The 21,898-nt window shown below is 44.9% G+C and overlaps 1 protein-coding gene and 1 long non-coding RNA gene across 10 annotated transcripts in view; both read left to right on the top strand.

Annotated features, from left to right (window-relative positions):
• The window catches only part of CDON (cell adhesion associated, oncogene regulated), a 103,350-nt gene extending 94,316 nt beyond the window's left edge, over positions 1–9,034 (top strand). For 7 of the 9 annotated variants that reach the window (XM_082340996.1, XM_082340988.1, XM_082340991.1 and 4 more), the window contains 2 exons: positions 4,291–4,565; positions 5,169–9,034. In XM_082340996.1, the coding sequence (XP_082197122.1) occupies positions 4,291–4,565; positions 5,169–5,332 (439 nt within the window). In that variant the 3' untranslated portion in view covers positions 5,333–9,034. Of the gene's footprint in view, positions 1–1,109; positions 2,656–4,290; positions 4,566–5,168 lie in introns of those variants that run through there. The other 2 variants (XM_082340989.1, XM_082340998.1) reach the window with 1 other exon arrangement.
• A 5,286-nt stretch (positions 9,035–14,320) lies between these two features.
• Positions 14,321–21,300, top strand: LOC309605332. The gene is made up of 2 exons (XR_014231344.1): positions 14,321–17,575; positions 18,666–21,300. It is a non-coding gene; the product is annotated as an uncharacterized lncRNA (long non-coding RNA).
• Positions 21,301–21,898: the final 598 nt, after the last annotated feature.

Genomic DNA, 21,898 nt, shown 5'->3' with positions numbered 1-21,898 from the left:
AAAAATACTTTATTGCTTAAAAAAATGCTCACCATCATCTGAGCCTTCAGTGAGTCATAAGCGTTTCACTGGTGGAGGGTCTTGCCTCGATGTTGATGGCTGTTGACTGATCAGGGTGATGGTTGCTGAAGGCTGGAATGACTGTGGCAATTTCTTAAAATAAGACAACAGTGTTTGTGGCACCTCAAAACAACTACAGTCAAAGGTCACTGATCACAGATCACCATAACAAATATAATAATAATGAAAAAGTTTGAAATATTTCGAGAGTTAACCAAAATGTATCACAGAGACAGAAGGGAGCAAACGCTGTTGGAAAAATGGCGCTGATCAACTTGCTTGACGCAGGGTTGCCACAAACCTTCAGTTTGTATAAAACGCGTTATCTGCGAAGTGTAATAAAGTGAAGCATAATAAAATGAGGTGTGCCTGCATATATTTTTGAGCTTTTTTCTATGCCTCGTATGCCTCTTAAGCTTCTTTCTATATTTTCCATCCTTTTGTGTCTGTGCTTCAGTCTGAAGACTGTGCAGAGACACGCTTCATGTTCAGTAAACCTCTAGTCATCTGTGTTCAGTTTGGTCTTAACTCCATGAATTGAGTTCTTCGTTTAGGTATTCTACTTTTTAGTTTAGAAATTCCAAATAATAATTATTATTAGATTCTAAGTCTCTGTTAAAATTCTCCATCTTGTCACCTGTTTTCTTGAATATGTTCATCCAGTTCTTTTAAAATCTTTGTCTCCTAACTCAATATCTGCATCACTTAGTTTTCTCTTGTTTCTGTCTCCAGAAATGCCAGGTAACTTTTTATTGAATTCTGGACATTGCATATAAAAACTCATAGAGGCTCTGGAAGATGTTTTCTTGCCCCAGAAAGGATTTACTTTTGCTTTTGGCAGGCAGTTAGGCAAGGGGCAGATCATTTTAACCCAATTAGTGATTGAGCTGATTTAATGCTGAATTTCAGTCTTTTTAAAAGCCTTGTCTATTCCTGCTTCACTGTTATTTTTACAATGTAACCCTTCAAGAGTCCCAATGAAAAGCCTCGAGTGTTTACTGGGCCTTTTCTCTTTGGTAGGCTCTGAACTCCAATTTCTGTCTTCCCAGCCCCAGGAAACTGCCAGAAGTTCTGCTCAGCTCCTTAGCCACTTCCTGCTTGACGTCTTAGTGTTTCATCCTGCACTGAACTGGGCAGATGCCTCATGAGGAAAAATGGTGCTGAAACTCACATTTACCTTCTTTCTGGAATCTCAGCCACTTAAGTGCTAGAGTAGCTCTCTGATGATTTTGACAGATTTAAACTAAAATTTCTCCATCTTTTTTAGTTGCCAAGTTGTTCTTGGCAGGAGAGTTGTTCTGATATAAACTAATCAGCCATAGCCAGAAGCCAGGAACTTAATTTTTAAGAATGATTTCCAGCGAATCATGGTAGCCATATAGATTCCCCTGACCAGAGATATTTATGGTTTTTTGAAATCAGAATCCTTCTTACTCTCTAAATCCACAATTGCCATCTAATGTAATTTCCTCAATTATAAGACACTTGAGTCTGAAATAGCATGGAAGAATACACACTGGTCTCTAGCTGGAATGTGGGAAGTACCCTGTTCTCATCAGCTATATACATCTATAACCCATCTCAAAGTTGAGTGCTCCCAGTGTCTTTTATACCTTCTTATATTACACTTACTACATTATATTGTAACCATTTGTTTACTTTTTCTCCTCTGCTAGACTGAGAGCTGGAACCTGTTGTATTTATCTTTATACTTTCAGTGTCTACCACAGTGTCTGACATTTAGAAAGTATCAGCAAATGGTTTTAGAATAAAGGGTTCTTCTAAGTAACGTTATTTATAGATATATCATATCTATTAAATTCTCATTAGTAGTCGTTTGAATGCAAAAAGATTTTTCCAGGAGTTCCCTGGCACTCCAGTGGTTAGGACTCAGCGCTTTCACTGCCGTGGCCCCGGCTTCAATCCCTGGTCGGGGAACTAAAATCCTGTAAGCCATGCGGCACGGCCAAAAAAAAAAAAAAAAAAAAACAAGAAGATTTTTCCCCTGGACTTGCCCCACATTTTGGGTGAGTTACCCTGTTTAGAGTCTGTGGATTCTCATGAATTGAATATATTCAGGGGGATTTTCAGGTTCCCTGGGTATTGAGACAGTGGAAGAGACTAATGAAAAAAGAGACTGATAACATGGACATTTCTAAATGGATGTCAAGAGATTCGTGTTCACCCTTGTCAGCGCCCCGGAAAGAAATTTTAAGTTCAGAGTTGAATAAAATGTACAGCAGACCAATAAGGAATGCCACGCTCTCCTGGAGTCGTGATCTGTCCAGCGCAGGGCTTTGATTCTGACTCCAACAAACTTTCTTCCACACCAGTGCTCCCTCCACGTTTGACTGCCTTAACACTTGCATGGGGACACAGATTTTCTTTCAATCAGGTATGTATCTTTCCTGTATTATTAAAAGTTAAAATTACAGTCATATTAGATAATGCTGTAGTCAAATTATTCTGTGCAGATGAATACCTGACAGACATACTTTGCTTTCATGCCAGGTGACTGGTATCTGAATTCTACTAAGTGTATAGTGAATATATTTCTCTATTTGAAATTAAAGTTGGACTTATTTAAATTAAGGATTTGGTTTCCTGACAGATGTCTTATTCTCTTTCAGGTTCCGAGTCTTCATGCTTAGGATTTGGTATTTCTAATAACTTGAACCAACAGAAATGCTGGTAACAGTTGCATGGACTTCCTTTTACTGATATTCTTACGCTCCAGAAACATACCATCCCATGTTAAAAGGATGGAAGTCCAAAGAATTCTTATCTTTATTCCCTAACATGCCTAGCTCCATCATACTACTGGTCAGTCCTGTGTGTTTCCTACCTAACAAACCCAGATCAAAGCCAAATGAAATGTCTTCTCCAGACTTTTCTCACTCCTAATTTTATAAATAAAAAATATTTTTATTTTATATATAAATACTTCTTAGATTCCAGTTTCTGTTAATGATGGACTAGCTTGATCATCCACAGGAAATAATGATGAAATTGGACAATCTGAAAGTATTGTAGAGTAACCAGAAACAGGCAGAAACTGAATAAATCTAACCTTGAAAGACAATGGGTGACATTTGTTTATGGGTTTTTGCCTGAGGGCATTCTCCAATCTTGGGTCAAGAACACAAACTGAAGGTGTTGAAGGATGGAGTTTGAGGCCAACAGAACAACCAGAAAATCAGAGGGAAAAATCCAGTAAAAAAAAATTACCATACATGTAAAGAAATAGGAAAATGTGATACTTACTCAAGGGAAAAAAATAGTCAGTAGAAACAGACTCTGAGATGATCCAGATATCACAACGAGTAGACAATGACTTTAAAGCAGCTGTTACAAATATGCTCAAGGACTTGAAGATATACACACAATGAATTCACATGGGGAATTTCATCTGAGAAATAGAAACAATTAAAAAGATCAAATGGAAATTCCAAAGCTGAAAAGTATAAATAACTGGAATGGAAAATTTACTGATTGGGCTTAAAATCAGATTGGAGAAAACAGAAGCAAGAGTCAATGAACTGGAAGATCAATAGAAATGATCCAATCTGAAGAACAGGAAGGAAAAAAATTAGAGAAAACACATATCTTGGATGAAGGCAAGAAATAAAAGTAGGGCAGAATTGAAGTGAATGCTCAGTACTAATAAATTCTAGCAATTAATTCTGCAAAGAAAAAAAATTGAAAAATAAAACCTGGATTTTGAGTGTCTAGTTCTTGTAGCGTTTTCTCCAAGAGTGAGAGGGAACATATCTGATTTCAAAACAGTGTGTTTTTGTTGGCTTTCATAAGGTCATTTCTCTCATGTGGCCATAAGTTTCTTAGCTTTCTGTCCTCTTCCTCTTTTTTTCTTTCATTCCTTCCAGCGCGGATGGCCTTTTCCTTCTGTGTGCTATATTCTGGAGCTATTTAATTATGAAGACAACTTCTGACAGCGGACTAAGGCAAAGGAAACATGGGATAGGTCATCATATACAGTTCCATTCTTAATTGGTTTGCTTTTTGATGCATTCTCCTGTTGTATTTCACTTTAACTCTAATTTTTGATATTTCAAATCATAGTGAATCATTTAGTTATTTATTTAGTTATTTATTTAGTTATTTCTTAAGAATCTGTGAATACAAAATACCAAACGATATTTCAAAATGAGTGACTTTTAATTATTGATCCCTCTAGATACAATTCTATTTCTTTTGGTTTACCCTTTGTAGGTGTTTCACCAAAACCAGCAGCACTTTGGGCAGCAGCCCCCTTCCTGTGGTCCCAGTGGTAGCACCTTATCCTCAGGATGGTTTGGAAATGAAGCCCCTCATTCACATGAAGATGCCTGTATGTCTGGCTTCCACAGTCCCCGACTGTGGTCAGTCACCTGAGGAGGGCATCAAAGATGACAAGGCACGAAGACCTGCTCAGCACATTTGCTGTCAGGACAAAAGAAATGAGACCAACTCTGATTGTGTGGAAGTTGCAGCAGAGTTCAACAGAGGTACAGCAAGACATTATAAATCTTAAGTTTCTAGATAGTCTTCAGTTAACTAAGAACTGTATCAGGAAAGGTGATGCTTTCAGAATGTTCTCTCTGTGATCAACTCACGTATTTCTTAGATATTGGGTCGGGGGGTATTGGATACTTAAAAAAAAGTTGACTCGATAAAGAGTTCTTTGAAATTCTGTTATGCACACCATTCATCTCAGGTTGTTCATCCTGAGAACATTTTGGAAAATAAATCTAAATAGGCTTTGATTCAGTTTGTACCTGAAAGTAGACTTGCTAGAAGGATGCATTTTGTGATCCTGAGCTTTTTCATTTGAATTGATTCTGGAGTTGCAGCCTTGCTTTAAGATGGTAATTTTGGGGCTTTTAAGGGGTTTCCTTTAACCCTGAGATGAATTGTATAACTGTTCATGAGAGCTCAACTTTATTTTAAACCTTTTAAACCTACTGTCTCCCTCAGATTCAAACTAAATGTAACTGGGCTCTGATTTTGCTCTTGATTCTTTCTTTATTGCTCAAGGTAATGACTGTAGACTGCTTTGATAAAAATCAGCCTTTATCATTTCATAATGCTTCCAAACCTTTGTTTTTCAGGAGACAGCTGTGTGCCTTCAGAAGCAGAGAACAAAATTTTAAGTTGGAATCCTCTTATTTTGCCACCTGTTTCAAAGGACTGCACTGAAAAGACACCATGGTCTCCTCCTGGCATTCCTGTAGACAGCCCTTCAGGGGTCCTTCAGCAATCCCAGGAAACCTGAGGATGTGGCAGTGCCTCGTCATGTTTCCACTTCAAGCCAGTAACTGCACAAAACAGGCCTGGGGATGGACTGTGTGAAGGACATTAATTCAATTCAGAGAAAAATCGTTATTTATTTTTTGTAGTAGTAATGTCATATGAATGTATCTTAAAATGTGTGCCCTTTTATATTATTTATGCCTTAAAAGTTTCCCTCCCTATTTCTTCCTCCTCCCTCAGTAGTAAACAACCTGGTTTGGCATAGTTTTCAATCATATGAGAACAGTGGAATCATTCCACGTTGTCCAAGAGCCTCAGCGACAGTAAGAGCCCCTCCTACAAGGATCCCACCTATTGGCTGACTCAGAGAATTGCACAGGCCGTTGGAACTTTTCAGATGGAAAGCTGTCTTTCACTATCATGTCATCAGACTTTCTGAGAACATTTGTAGTCAACCACAGTTATAGCCTGATGTTTGTAATAGCAGATGTCTTGTGAATTTGATGAGTGCCTTCCACAGAAGTGATAGTTGACCTGTAGACTGTCTGCACATGGGCACAAGTTATGTCCAGCTTTCTAGGCACTAATCACAAAGAGTGTCATGGACATGGTGGTGGTTAAGTCTGGTTGGGTTATTGCAGAAGGCAGAAAGGGAGCCAAGGCCAGAGAGAAAAAGAATGCCTACTAAAATTTAAAATTGCGTTTGTTTATAACATGGTCACCATGGGGCTCTTTTTGACTGTTTCTAAGAGTAAGAGCAAAATAAGACTTTCAAGTAGTGACTGGAAGAGAAAGGTCTGCATTTTAAGAAAAAAGGGAAGGTTCCAGGGGGACTATCTCGGCGGAAGCTCTCCCATTAGTATAGGATGTGTCATGGTGCCACAGCCCCTGAAAATCGATATTTTTTGATTTCCAGCTTGGGCAATACCTGGAAGATGGGAGTGTCAGAAAAGAATCTGGAGGTTTGAAGTTTCCAGACGTTTTTTCTGAATGTCATCGTTGTAACAGGCACCTAAAGCTTTGATTAGCAGAGCTCATACATCACAATTATTGCTGCCTCTGAGTGACAAGGACATTTGCAGCTGCCGTTGGAAGGCTTTTCTTCTCCACATCTAAAACAAAAAACAACACTCTAAGTGTATTTAATAGCTTGAGTCAAGCTTCATAGATCACTGCTCTTTTCTGGATTGTGCATCCCTTTGGGGAAGAAACAGATTCTACCTAAGAGTCAAGCAATTCCAGCACAAGTGGAAAAATTTTACAGTTTCCCAACAATTGCAGTGAAATAGACTAGAATACTGTACTAATCGACTTTCTATATAAATGCATCAATATCCCCTTACATATGTCTATATACTTTATAAATAGAACTGTTAGTGGAATGTGCGTTGTGAGCTGGGTCACTATGCAAGGATCACTTTGAGTAGAATGTAGTGGATATAATTTCATAGTCGGGTATCAGGGATGCTGCAGAGTCAAGTTCTCCATTCCAGACGTCCATGCCTGCAGTATACTGGATTTATTCTTCATGTTGCTCAGACGCAGTTAGCTTTGGAGGGGGATAGCTGTGACCCTCACTTCTGTGGCTAGCAAAGGACAAAGTCCTAGCACACAGAACATAAAGACATACCCTGTGTTTGCCAGTCAAGTTACGGCAATACAGTCACAAAGGGAGTTTTAGAAAACTGGGGAGTAAATGTTTGTAGGCAGTCATTTTGATTCAGGAAACAGAGGTGTATTAGCATGAGCCTTAGGTCATAAACTGCTTTTAAAGATTGACTTTGAATATGGGATTTGTCCACTAGGAAGAGAAAACAACTTTACCTTTAGGGCAATCTCATTGTGGACTGCTTTATTTATATTATTAGTAACGCTGTTTTAAGTGTTATCCCTTTTATTGTATTTTATTTATAAAAAAAATGCCTTTATATATTGAGATATATAAATATAAATATATATATAATTGCCTTCATGTTTAGGAGTTATGAGTGCTCTCTAACCATGAGTTGTTCTGAACTTTTAGCCCTGCACAGTCACCCAAAACAGTCCTACCCTAATGTCACCTGCCAGGAAGTCAGAGGAAAGTACAGCGTGGGCGATGGCGCTAACATTTGTGAAGTAACTGCTGTGTACCAGGCACTGTGCTGGTGCTTGTGACTGCTATCTCAAATCTTACTGTTAAGACACATCTACAAAGTAGGTGGTAAAGTCCCCAGGTCACACAGGTGAGCCACAGAGTCTGCATTTGAACTTATCTGGAGCTGTAATCTGAGCTCCTTCCGTTTTTCCATACTGCTTTCCGAAAGCAGTGGTTCACTCTCCTGATGGAGCTGGTCCAGTTCTGTAAGCCCTGGTCCGCCCCGCCATGGGATTCCTCGGATGCTCTAACTCCACAACTAGAGAAGCTGCCTCTGTCCTCCATGGGCAGAGCTCTGAGCTTATTGCCTGGTCTTCCCAGAGCCCTCATTTCTCTCCATGACCCCCCTCACTACCAGCCCCGCACGGGAATTTGACCTTCTCTCAGCGTAATAGTGATCCTGTAATCTGTCAGGCCTCTTCTTGTTCCTTCTCCTCTTAGAATTCGCTGTGAGTCTTTGTTTTAGCATAAAACTCCCCCCACTCCTACTATATAATTTCACTAGCTCCTTTTTTTCCTTCTTTTGGTTATGCACTGATCATCTGGTGATGGGTGCTCTACAAGATGTAAGTGAAATGGCAATGTTTTAAACCTTCTGAAGTGGTCTTTAGAAAAAGCATCTCTTTCTGGGTTTTGTTTTTGTTGAATGAGTCCTCGAGGACCAATACATCCTTACTAAGCTGATTGTGATGCAAATCTCATTCCAGCTACAGTACTGCCAAGAAGTTAACTTTATAACTGAATTTCATCTGTGTTGCTCTCTTTTAAAGCAATGACTTTTAAGATGCATGTTTTTGTATCATATTGAAAAGTATGTTTTATTTTCCTTAAAGTGGTAATATTATGTTTGAAATTGTACATATTTTAAATGATGTAGCTTTGACAGGTTTTATTTTGTCGATTTGATTTTATATTAAAAGAGAATGCTGCTTTCATGTAGAGTAGCATGTGAAGATGGGGATCCTCTGATTGCTCCCTGTTTGTGTAAAGCTGCTTATAGCCTGTGATTGGGGTGGGTGTACATCTCAGCCTGACATTTTTTGGACCCCTGTCCTCCCCTGAAAATCCCCTGTGCACACCCCAGAGCCCAGTGAGCTAATCCATTCTGTTCTGACTGCAGAGATGCAGGCCCTGAAGGACAAAGATCCAGGACAGGTATTTCATGGGAGGCTGGGAAAATACATGCACCAAGGAGCTCTGTCGAAGCAGGCAGACTCCCTTAGGGGAACTCGGTATTTCTTTGGAAGGAAGCAAGAAGTGGGAGAGAAGCAGCAGGAGGAGAGTGAGGAAGAGGGGTCCCTTCTGAGACCTCACCTATTTTTACCATTTACCTAGAGCGATGTCCCTATGAACCCCAGGGTTGAAATTTAGTCTCAAGAAGCAGCTTTGCTTTACTGCCCTGAAAAACTCAAAGTGTCTGGACTGCTTAGACCAGGAAGCCAAGAGGGACTTTTGCATGGGGTGAGGCCTTGTTCTGTTGTATTCCCCAGATTTAAAAGAGCCTTCCTTGAACCTCAGCCCGTCCTGAGAGCTGTGAGGGAACTTGAAACCCCTCTTCTAATAAAGTCTGAATCTGTGAGAACCTAAGGAGAGCTTAGTTTCTGTCAGTTTTCCGTCTCCTCTCAGGCGCCACTTTCCTGATTCCTGGCAGGATCATCCCTTGGCTCTCTTGCTGTTTCTTCTCATCTGAGTCCCCTGTGGAGGCAGCTCTGCTGACTCTTCCAGGCAGTGGAACAAGCATGCATTTGTGTTTCACCCAGATGTCAGACACACGCTTGGAGTCAGTGAGTCATGCTGGCGGCTGACAGAGTGTGACTTTGGCTCTCCCGGGTCCCCTCTCAGCCAGCTCCCCAAGCCTGGTGGCAAGAGCCCTGTCCCGTCTTGTTGGCACGGACTCCGGGGTCTAGCAACTGTGAGGCCCTTTGACAACGACAGGCTCGGTGCTATTCCTACGTGAAAGGTGAAAGGGAGACAAAGGCCCTGGGCACCTGGCTCTGCTACCAGCCCTGATTCAGCTGGTCCTACAGTAGAAGCTCGTGTTCTTAGGGAAGGAACTTGGGATGTGGAAAGAACTAGACGAGCACATCTCTTGCTAGAGTTGAATGAAGGGCACACACGCCTGCAGATCTTGCTTCCCATCTCCTAGCTTCCCCGCCGGTAGGGAAACCTGGGACCCAGCTGAAGCCAGGTCAGCCTTTCCCTGTGGGAGCTGCAATCGGAATAATCCTCCACTGGTGAGAGTATCACGTGTGATTTATCAAGGGATTTCTCAGTTCACGGACTTGGTGTGGAAGCAGGCAGCTCGCTCCTACGGCACCAGACACTGTTCCCAGCACCGTGGTTCTCACTTGCCCTCGGACAGCCGGTTGGTCTTCTCCCTAGTCGTGTGTCTTCCTTGTCTTTCCACCTCTGTCTTCCACAAGCTGGGCCAGGACTTGTCTCATAATCAAGTCATTTAGAGGCCCTGCAGTTGAGCCTCGTGCTGGTTGTAAAAGCCGGATATTCAGTGGGAAGGGGTAGCTGGGGTCTTAGCTACCTTGGCTTTAACACTCAGTATGACCGAGGGGATGTTCCCATCCCCACCTTCTCCCCTAAGCGTGTTGGCACCTTCCCTTTGAGGCCTCATGGTGTGGCAGTCACTGTGATGGTGACGTTTACTGGAGCCTCCGTGGATTCTTGTGCAGGATCCGAACCTGGGGTGGTGGGTTGTGGTTCAGTGCCTACAAAGAACAGACACAAGCAAAGGAGAGAGAGATGCCCTGGGGGTGCCCCAGATTGTTCCCAGAGAACAAGAGAGGCTGAACATCACGCATGAAACTCAGGACTGTTTCCTGGCTTTGGGGATAAAATCGAGCTTACCTGTCATTGCCTCGGGGCCACCCCCTTGAACCCCGATATTGGTGACTTTGCTCCCTGAGGGTGAAGTGTGAGAGTAAAGTTAGTGACAATTACACTCTCCCAGCCTTCCTGACCTCCAGGATGACTGGGCTTCCATACTCACCTGGGAACAAGCAACCGCCCAAGGCCGGTAGGAAGAAAAGGAAGAGGTGCGTTTCTTGAGCAACCAGCACAGGTCTCGGGAGAATAACCCTCCCTTCCCCGAGACACAGGAACCCAGAAGGGGGTGGCCCTAGATGCCCGGGGTTGGGGGTTGGAGCCCTGATGGACATCTAGCATTGGGGAGAGGTCGCAACTAAGGAAGAGCCTAGATTCCTTGCCCAGGGGAGTCTACATCTCATGGGGCCACCTTACGGGGTCAAGCAACCCTGCCCTTGAGCTTCCCACTCACAGGGGAACGTGTCCAGGTGCCGGCATTAAGTGGGCGGTGTCCTAGCAGCACGACCTTGGGCAAGCAACGCGCCTGCTCTGAGGCTCAGCGTCCTCATGTTTAAAACGAGAGTAATAGTAACGACCTCTTCAGGGTATTGGACAGAGAAGATGCAGCTGCACACATCCAGCACCTCCTAAGCCCATGGTCCACAGTGCACGTTCAGTCAATGCTCATTCTTGCCCTCTTTGTGTTTAGGTTGAACTGGAATCTGCTTTTCTGACACATCTATCCTAGGGGTTGAGTTCCTCCCATGAAACTTTGCAAAACTATTCAAATCCCTCTTCCAAATGAAAGTCATCCAATATTTGAAACAGCATGTCCAGCCCTCCTCTTCTCTACCTGGATGGTAATCTGAGTTCCCAACCATTGCCAGGCGTGTGCTGGATGTGCCGTGTGTTTTCCACCCTCCAGGAGACAGCACTGCTGTCCGCATTTCACGAATGCGCTCAAATCCTCTCCGCTCTTTCCCCCGACGGCTTCATTTCCCACGCCCCGCTTGGCTCCCCACCTTTGGGCCCCTTCCATTCTGTCCCCACCCACCTGAAGCTGTGTCACCTCTGAGCTGGCCAGGGGTCCGTGGAACCGCTAAGTTCCTTCTCTCTGACAAGAAGACTCAAAATCTTTCTCAGTTACGTACTGTTAGGGTTTTGTTTATGAGTCTAGTAATTTATTTCCCGGCCACCATGTACCAGGGCATGTTGACTCCACTGCTTTGCTGGGCCCTCACCCAGGCCCATGAGCAAGGCCGGACAGAACGCAGCACTCTGAGAGGACGCAGCAGCTCCGTGGGGCTCCCCGATCCTTGGACGAGGGAGTGCCGTGGCTGCAGCAACTGTCCAGGCTTCCGGCCACTGCCTCACTTTCCGGGAACCTCCGCAGCGCTATGGGCAGCCTCGGCCAGACTGTGACCCTTGTTAAACTCGGGGCCAGGGGATTCTCATTCCCGGCCTCTTCCTGTCTTGCACTCACATCTCTGCTTCTCTGAGCCAGTGTGCTGGCCTGATTCTGAACGCCCAGGCCTTGGGCAGAGCAGAATGTGGAAGGATGGGGACAGCTGGGCTGGAGCAGAGGAAGAAGATGATCCTGGAAATAAATGGCTTTTCCACGTGTGTCCACGTGGGCCTTGTTGGAGGCCAACCGTAGGCTCCCCCTGGGGACCCCAGCGGGAGACGGGCTGAAGGCTGGAGAGGAAATGGGCCAGAGGCTCCGCGGTCCACACGGCTCCCGCTGCGTTCACGGCTGAGAGGAGGGGGGCATGGGGGAAGGAGGGACAGAGGGTCCAGCAGGGGTTGCGGCTTAGTCACTTTGTAAACTGCTCCTTGGAGACCAGAGAGGAAATGAATGGGGCCCTAGATGGAGGGGTGAAGAGAGGGAGAACAGAGCAGGGGAAGAAGGAAGGGGAGGCGGGAGAGGTAGAGCCCCCTCGGGGCCTGGTGTCTGTGCCAGCTCTGCCTTCCATCTGCTCGACCACTCTCGGTGCCCTTCCACAAACAGCCCTTCCTGGGCCGCTGTGGGCAGGACACCCCGTTTCTCTGGGCCTCCGTTTCCTGATGGATGAACAACGTGGTCGTAATGCCCACCAGCCGCTTCTCTGAGTTGCTGTAAGAGCTGGCTGCGTGGTGAAGTAGGAGAGGTCTGCAAAAAGCATGAAAACCACTGTACAGAAGTGGGGGGTGGAACGAGAGCAGACGTTGGAATCAGATCAGCATTCGGACCCTGGCTCCATCATCCACTAGCTGGGTGACAGCAAGCAAGTGACTTATTCCAAGTCTCAGTTTTTCCCCTACAAAAGGAGGCTACTATTAGAAAATTGTTAATTTTGTTATGTGTGATAATAGTTTTGTGTTTATGTAAGACAATGTTTCTATTTGTTTTTTCAATGAATGCTAAGATATTCAAGGGTGAGATGTCATGGTATCTTTAAAATACCTCCGTGAAAATAAAATCGGTGAAGCAGCTTTAGCCAGGTCTTTAGCTCCGCATTGGTTCAGGGATTTTTACGGGGCAGATGCAAAACCTGCTTGACACCAAAGTTAGCATTTCTCTGTTTTTGTAAAAGCCTAAACTCGTTGAAAAGTCGTGTTAGGTGTTCTCAGTGGAAGTGGTGGGCAGGAGAAAGGAAAGAGCATTTGGAGGCACTTAAAGTGAAGAGGAAGAGATTTCCCTGAACTGGGGACAGGTCAGAGGTTCCTGGGTCCCTGGGACAGGATGAATCTGAAGGCCAGGCCCATGACCCAGGGGGGCAGAGAAGTGGAGAGCCCCCTGGAGGCTCGGGCAACAGGGTCAGCAGCAACCATAAGGGACCCGAGGTTCGAAGCTTCTCCGTTTTTGGTAACTCGTAAACCTCCAGGATTCTGGTGGGACCCTGGGAGGGGCAGGGGCTCCAGTATGGAGTCCACTTTATTTGATTTTAATGAAATAAAGGAACTGATACTCTTGCACACATAAGTTTGTGGAGTGAGATTCACACCCACCTCCCTGCTATTGTTATCATTAGTGTTGCTGTTATTTCTATTATGAAATAGCCTGGAGCCTGCGCCGTGACACCAGGTTTGAGTGCGTGTTGAATGCTGCTCCACTAGAGGAAAGCTTGGGCAAGGCTGAGGTTCCTCCCCTCCAGGCCCTTCCCTGCTCCAGCTGGCGATGGGGCTTCTATCGTGTCTGGAGTGACAGTGTTAGGACAGCTTTCTGTGATTGAGGGCCTGGTTGGAGAATTGAGCCTTGGCTGGACCCAGTGGGTGTCTGTCTGGATAGGGCCGAGGAGGAGCCAGGCCAGGCACCGAGGTCTGTGGAGGAAGCCAGGGCTCAAGGAAAACTCTTGCCTCTATCTCCATCTTCAGGCCTGGTCTACTCCCTCCTCCCCCCTTCCCAATCCCCCCGCTCCCCAACCTGGCTTGATTCTCCAAGTTCCCTGGCTGGGGAGCTGGAAGGAGGAGGGAGTTTCCAGAATGTCTCTGTAGAGCTCCAGTGGGAGGCTTGGCAACTGGAAATTGTCAGCCATCTCCTTGGCAACCGGCAGCCAAATAATTCTCGGAATGGAGGAGGCAGGGGAACTCTCTGCAGGCTGGCCAAGAGAAGCAGGCCTTCGGCCCCCAGAAAACTTCAATTCTTTCTGACCCGTGTCAGTCAGGGTCCAGATGGGAGACAGAGGCCCATCAGTCAGTTGAGAAGAGAACTTACTATAAAGAATTGGTAACTGGGTATAAAGTTGCTAATTAAGTAGCGCAAGAGAATGCTTAGGTGTCATGGAGGTGGCAACTGCTGGGGCTGGGAAAACAAAGGAAGAGGCTGGAATCACTGAACCTTAGACATTTCAAGGAGGGGGACCCAGAGCCTGGGACCCTGACCTCTGAGGAGGAGGCTCTGAGTAGGAAGCAAGGACCCCTGGGCTTGTGCCCAGACCTCTGAGGAAGGGGCTCCTGCCAGCTGGGGGTGGGGTCTCTGGGGCAGGGACGTGGGTGTGGGTGGTGGCTGATGAAGCTGCGAGTGTCGGAAAAACTGCAAACTGGATTCAGCTGCAGCGTCAGGGTGGGCCTGGGGTGAAGAAGTGTCGTTGAGATGACGCTTACGGGGACCACACAGACACGAGGAGATGCCCACCCTTCGTCCTCCATCCTTCAACTTCCCTTTAGCAACTCCGACTGGGGAATCTGCGAGGAAACAATTGGCAAAGCGGAAATGGGGCTCACGGTGCCCAAGGTCAGCGTCGCAAAGCAGGGGACAGAGGATGGGTATGGAGCTGAGAAGCAAGACTCTTAAAGTATTAGCCACTGGGGGGCGGGAAGTTCTGGTCTTCCAGCCCCAGCTTTAGTGGAGAGAGTGGTGCTGAGCACATAGTAGGTGCTCATCTAATATCACTATCTGGCCACTGCCTTGGTTGGTTCCTGAAAGGGCACGTGGACTTCCCTGGACTTAACTCTGGCTTGTCTGGAAGAGTTACTGACATTCACAGGCTCTGACAGCTGGAAGGAATTTGTATAATGTCAAAGATGCAAACAACATCAGTGAAGAAATATTTAGGTAAAAGTAGCCTTAAGAAAACTAACTATAAATCTCTGTGATCAAATAATACATTAAAGGTAAAGGACAAGATAAATAGATCCAGGGGACAGAAATAGAAACCAGTCGAGAAATATATCCCAGTACATATGGATTATAGTATATGATAAAGGTGGTATTTCAAACCAGAGGGGAAAAGGATAGTTTCTTTAATAAATTGTAAAGACACAACTGGCTGTCTGTCTGAAAAAACAAAACAAGGTTAAGCTCTCTACGTCATGAGTTATGAAAACCAAGTTTCAAATAGATGAAAGATTTAAATGTATTTAAATTTAAACATTTAAAACAATTTAAATATTGGTTTTTATATTTAAACAATTTCATGAGGAAATATTTAAAACAATTTTAAACAATATTTAAAACAATTTAAATATTTAAAACAATTTAATGAGGAAAAAATTAGGAGAGTATTTATACAATCTAGGGTTTGAGGAGATTTTTCTAAATAAAGCAGAAAGTCCAGAAGCTATAGAGGAAAAATTTTAATGTTTAAATTTTAGAAGGATAAAAGATAACATATACAAAGTCAAAAGACAATTTATAGACTGGAGAAAATATTTCAATTATCACCAATAAAGAGTTAACATCTATAATATACAAAGAGTTCCTACACAAAATAAGAAAGAGGAATGACCTAGTCGAAAATGGACAAAACAAAATGTCAGTACATTTATGGAAAGATGCTCAAAGTCATTAATAGTCAAGAAGATGCAAATTTTTAAAGTGTGACATCACTTTTCATTTATTGGAATAACAAAAAGAATGAGGAAGGGGAAGGGGAAGGGCTGGGGAAGATGTGGGAGGGAAAACACTCTTAATCACAGCTGGCAGGTATGTGAATTACCACGGAATTTTGAGAAAGGGATCTGGTCACATATATAAAAACTAAAAATATGCATCTCTTTGACCCAGTCATGTCATGTCTGGCAATTTATCCTATAGGGGGGAAAAAAACCCCCAGCAAACTCCAGTATGCAAGGTTATGCATAAAAATTCTTTATAGCACATTTTGTGGTGGGTTTTCCCATCATACTAGTAATGGTTGAGTGATACACATATATCCATATACTGTAATGTTATGCAGCTATTCAAAAGAATAAATTACACAAAGACAAATGCTGTATGATTCCACTCTAGATACCTCTAAAGTAGTCACGCTCATAGAAACAGAAAGGGTGGTGGTTGTCCATGGCTGGGGTAGAAGCGGGGATGGGCAATTGTTTAAGGGGTACAGAGTTTCAGTTTTGCAAGATGAAAAATTCTGGAGGTCGGATGCACAGCAATGCGAATACTGAAAACTGCTGAAAGGTACACTTAGAAATGGTTAAGATGGTAAATTTTATGTTATGTGTATTTTACCACAATTTAAGAAAAAATAAATTAGAAGGATTTTCACGAGGTTATGTGAGAAAAGCAACTTGCAGAGAAATCAGTGTGGTGTTTGTGAAATAAATGGCAATGGATGTACATAAATATCTGTTGGGTAGTCCAGATCTGCTTGGCCGTGATCTGTGTCCTCTGGTTCCAGAGCGCTCTCACCCTCCTCAGGGTCCAGGATTCCAGGCTGGCGCTGAACTAAGCTCACTAGCTCTGTCAGCCTTTGGGTGGTAAAGCACCCTTTAGACTTTTGCCCTGGTGCTCCCCCATCTCAACCCTCCTCCTCCAAACACCAGGTCCCCACAGGCTCTGGTACTGCCCGCCAAGGCCCACAGCTGTTTCCAATATTCTGCACAAACTTTATTGAAATGGGCAGCCCCATTTCTCATCCATCAGGCCCCAGCTCCTCCTGATTAGGTACATATGACCTGACCTGTCAGCAAGGTCTGAGCCAGCAATCAAAGGGGAGATTGTTCTGAGCCAGGAGGTGAGAGGGGCAGGAGCCTGGGGAGCTGAGAAGGGCCCAGGGGAGTCTTCAGCCAGCCTGGGGCAGATGCGGGTATTCTCAAGCTGAGGGGAGAAAGGGATGCAGGCCTGGATAAATTCTTTAAGGGCCCCTGTAGTGCTTATCTTCTCTGGCCATATCTTCTCTCTCTAGCCTCCAAGCCTCTTCCAAAAGACGTATCCTACAGCAGGAGCATCTCCCCATCCCCAAGCTCCAAACTCAGCCCAGTTTCTCTTTCCTCTCATCTCTCACCTGTACCACAAAACCCCTCTGAATGTAATAAAATAGAAAAGGTATCTCTTCACAATTCCACTCTTCCTAGAGCTGCAGAATCATCAAAACTCAAATATTGAAAATAACTTAGAGATCCCTAAGTCTCAACTCACTCTCAACGTAGAAACTCTCTCAACAGCATCTTGACCAATGGTCATGACAGTTGATGCTTGAACATTCTAAGCTATGTGGTCCAATATGGTAGTCCCTAGCCCCCTGCGGCTATTTAAAAATAAATCCCAGACTTCCCTGGTAGCGCAGTGGTTCAGAATCCACCTGCCAATGCAGGAACACGAGTTCGATCCCTGGTCCAGGAAGATCCCACGTGCTGCGGAGCAACAAAGGCCGTGAGCCACAACTACTGAGCCTGTGAGCCACAACTACTGAGCCCACGTGCCACAACTACTGAAGCCCGCACACTGCAACGAAGAGTAGCCCCGCTTGCTGCAACTAGAGAAAGCCCGCGTGCAGCAACGAAGACCCAAAGCAGCCAAAAATAAATAAATAAATAATTTATTAAAAAAAAAATAAATCCCACATCTGGGTATATCTCCAAAGGAAATGACATCAGTATCTCGAAGATGTATCTGCACTCCCATCTTCATTGCAGTATCACTCACAATAGCCAAGATATGGAAGCAACCTATGTGTCCATCAATGGATGAAAAAAAAGATAAAGAAGATGTGGTATAAATATACAATGGAATATTATTCAGCCATAAAAAGGAAATCCTGCCATTTGTGATCACATGGATGAAACTGAAGGGCATTATGCTAAGTGAAATAAGACAGAAAGAGAAAGATAAATTCTGTATGGCATATGTGGGATTTTTAAACAAGAAAAAAAAGTCAAACTCAGAGGAACAGTAGAATGGTGGTTGCCAGGGGGCGGGGGTGAGGGAAATGGGGAGACATTGGTCAAAGTGTACAAACTTTCAGTTATAAGATGAATAAGTTCTGAGGATCTGATGTACAGCATGGTGACTTTAGTTAATAATACTGTATTGTATACTTGAAATTTGCCTAGAGTAATTCCTGAGAGTTATCACAAAAAAGAAAGAAAGAAAGAAAAAAGGTAACTATGTGAGTTAAATATGTGTTAATTAACTTGATTGTGGCAATCATTTCACAATGTATACATGGATCAAATTGTCACGTTCTACACTTTAAATATAAACAATTGTATTTGTCAATTATACCTAATAAAACTGGGAAAAATTTAAAACTAAAAATTCAGTTTCTTAGTCACACTAGCCACATCTCCAGTGCACAATAGCCACGTGTTGGACAACGTGCCAAGAAATTCAAGGGATCTCACATGTTGCCCTAGTTGCAAGGTAACAAGTTAATCTGCCAGTTTCGTGAACGCTGCAGAAGACATGACTCCAGGGTCCGAGACAAGGGGCTTTATTACTTATAGCAGTATCAGTAGTCAGAGTATCAGCATTTTCTTGCTCTAGTTTTCTGAGCTCCAATTCCTATAGGGCAACGTGAAGAGGGTCAGAGATACCTGCTTATATGTGCATGAAGTGGGTCACAATACTAGACAAGAACCCTGAGTTAAGAAAACCTGAATCTTTTATAACAGGCAGGAACCATGCTGTCCTTTGTTCTGGAGCAAGACACTACCTCTACCTTCCAAGGCTGTTGGCTATACAAAGGTTCTTGAAAAGTGTCCAGGAAAAAGGGCACTCAGTGTCTCTGCTTGCCAAATGCGCAGAAATGCAAGACCCGTGGAGAACTGTCTCCCGGCATAACGCGGATATTGAACACTTCCATTGTTGCAGAAAGTTCTGTTGGACAGCTGCTCTAAGCAACGAGGAGCTAGCTGCTTTGCTAGGTCCTCCCCATCACTTCTGAATTCTGACCCAAGGAGTCACCGAGATATGAGCCAGCATTGGCTCTTCGTATCCTTACGTATACGTTTCAAGGTGTTTTCCTTGATGCAGATGTTCATTCACATCACACTTCCTGTCTTTCCTAACTAATGATTTCACATTTATGTGGTGCTTCACTCACTGTTTTCATATGCTCTGTGGTCATGGGGACACTGCGAGGATCCAGGATGCGGGGGCAAAGGTGACTCAACCAGGACACTCCCGAGTGGTCCAACACTCCAGTGCAATGGTCCCCGAACTTTAGCAGGCATCAGAATCACCTGGAGGGTTTGAAAAACAGAGCTTGTGGAGCCCCAACCCCCGAGTTTCTGATGCAGGAGGTCTGTAGTAGGGCCTGAGAATTCGGATTTCTAAGAAGTTCTCAGGAGACGCTGATGCCGCCAGTCTGGGGACCACACTGAGAACCACGGCTCAGGTATCATGGGAGCGGCTCTGGGCGGCTTGCAAGGTGATAACGTGGATGACAATTGCTATCTTATCATGCTTTAATGCATGTTAGAAAGTATAACCAGCATGTCAAACTAGTTATATTTTTAAGTAAAAATAAATTGATTTAAGGATATATTTACACATCTATGTAGTGTGAAGATTGGCAAAGAAGGCGAAGGCAAAGAGTGATTGAAGTTTGGGCAATACTGATGAAGGGGAAGGGCAAAGAACAAGGATTCAGACAGGCCTGAAGTCCAATCCCAGCTCTGCTGCAGGATGGAAACCAGGACCTTTCATCTTCTGCATTTATCAAATGGCATCCTTAAGTTTCCTTGGGAGTTTCCCAGGACTAGTGAGGATCGATTTACTTCCTCCCTCCCTCCCTCCCTTCTTCGTCAGGAGGCAGGCACAATCCCCACCCTCAGGTTGCTTACAGTCTAGGAGACGTGCTCTGTCATCTTCAAAAGCTTAGAAATTGTAGGGGTTATTACAGTCCTGGTCCCCACCCTAAGACAGAAGCCATCCCTCCCTTCGGCTGCAGCCCAGGACTGTGGAAGGAGGAATAAGCCCTAGCCTAAGGGAGACTGGAGAGTCAGGCAGCCTCTCCCGGATGGGCAGACGCAGCTCCCCTCTGCTCCACAGTCCTTCCCTTCGGGGAAGCCGTTATGTTTCTGATCACGTTGCCTCAGGTTAATAACACAGCTGCTTGGTGAATCCTGAGCCCCAACCCATGTGAGAGGGAAGGACCTGGGCCTGGCCCAGAAAATCCACTGGATTTTCTAGAGCAACAAGGCCCTGGTCTTAGTGGTAGTAGGGCAGCAGGAAAGAAAAAAATATGACTTAATGAGACAGGAAAACCAATATTCTTGTGACCATCGGCATGAAGAAACCTCTCTGGGGGGACGCCCTTCAGGGAGCTCAGGCCAAACCAGATGGTGAGAGGCAGCCATTTAAACGAACCCCCTGGGTTAATGCTTTCGGGGGAGGCCTCCAGGCTCCAAGTGGTGTTTCCATCCTACCACCAGTTCCACGGGTCTTTCGGCTCCCTGCCCTCCTCGTTTTAATGATCTCAGACAGACATAAAAACAGCTGAGCTCAGCACAAGCGACTGAGACAGGAACATTGCCTCAGGGTCCCCGAGGACCCCAGCTGGGTACCATGCCGCCCTCATTTCCATTTTGACGGGATAAAGTGAACTCATTTATTCGGTTGTTTTAAGTGAGCTCACACGAGGCAGTGCCAGAGAACGGAGACATAAATCTCTCCCAGCGCGTGGAGTCACTGCCAAACACCTTGGATAAAACTTTCTGCCTGTTGGAGACAGTTTTTCACCCCCTTTAGAAATGAGGAGGGAAAAAGTACTAAAATTCGAAGAGAGTCGGGGGAGGGTGTTAGCAGATTCTGGGAATGACAAACTTGTCAACGCTTTGGCCTAATAAAAATTCTTCCAGTAAGAAAGGCAAACTTTTAACTCCAAGATTTTCCTGTGCACGCTTTCGGGGGAGGGGAGGTGGGTGGAGGGCAGCGCTGGTCATCTGGCCAGGCTGTGGGTTAACCCTGATGGGGGACGAGGGATTTTCTTGCAGCCCATAAAGGCAGTATCTGCACCAGAGTTGGGCAGCTTGTCACACTTCACCCTCTGCGCTGTGGGTACAGCCTCAAATGCTTCTAAACGAGAGCAAACTCACGCAGGCTGTTGGAAAACATTTTGAAAACCCCCAGCCAGAGAGCAACCTTACCTAGGAAGTGCAGTCACTCAGGGAAGGGACAATGAGTGGTGTGGCCTAGCCAGCCCCTGTGGCCATGGGACCAAGAACTGCTTTAGTTTTTCCTTCACTCAGAGTTCTTTAGAGTTTGTATTCTTTGCAAACACTTGAAAGCAACAAACATGTAGAAGAAAGTCACCCACAACCTCACCATTCCTATAATGTATCCAACGGTTTTGTTTCGAAGTTTCTTGTCTACACACGTACTTTTTTTTTTTAAACTAAATTTATTTATTTATTTTTGGCTGCGTTGGGTCTTCATTGCTGCACGCAGGTTTCCTCTAGTTGTGGTGAGCAGGGGCTACTCTTCGTTGCGGTGCGCAGCCTTCTCATTGCGGTGGCTTCTCTCCTTGTGGAGCGTGGGGTCTAGGCACGCAGGCTTCAGTAGTTGTGGCATGTGGGCTCAGTAGTTGTGGCTCATGGGCTCTAGGGCGCAGGCTCAGTGGTTGTGGCGCAGGGGCCTAGTTGCTCTGTGGCATGTGGGATCTTCCCGGACCAGGGCTCGAACCCGTGCCTCCTGCATTGGCAGGCGGATTCTTAACCACTGAGCCAACAGGGAAGTCCCTAAACCCATACTTTTAAAGCAAAATTGTGACTAGGATTCCAGGCCCCCTTCCCGCTACCCCCTCCCTTCTTTTTCAGCCAAGAAGTCTCATCTAGATTGGTGTTCTAGAACTTCACTACTCAAAGTGCGCTCTGCAGACTAAGGGCATCGCCGCCGCCCAGGCCTGTGAACTCAGAGCCGCAGCTTAACATGCTCCCTCGTGGTTTCTGTTTACACTCAAGGCTGGGAGAGGATGCTCCAAACACATG

Source organism: Balaenoptera borealis (genome assembly GCF_965194805.1).
Source record: "Balaenoptera borealis genome assembly, chromosome: 11".
In the NCBI taxonomy this organism is placed as follows: domain Eukaryota; kingdom Metazoa; phylum Chordata; class Mammalia; order Artiodactyla; family Balaenopteridae; genus Balaenoptera; species Balaenoptera borealis.
This window is presented reverse-complemented; position numbering and strand designations above follow the sequence as displayed.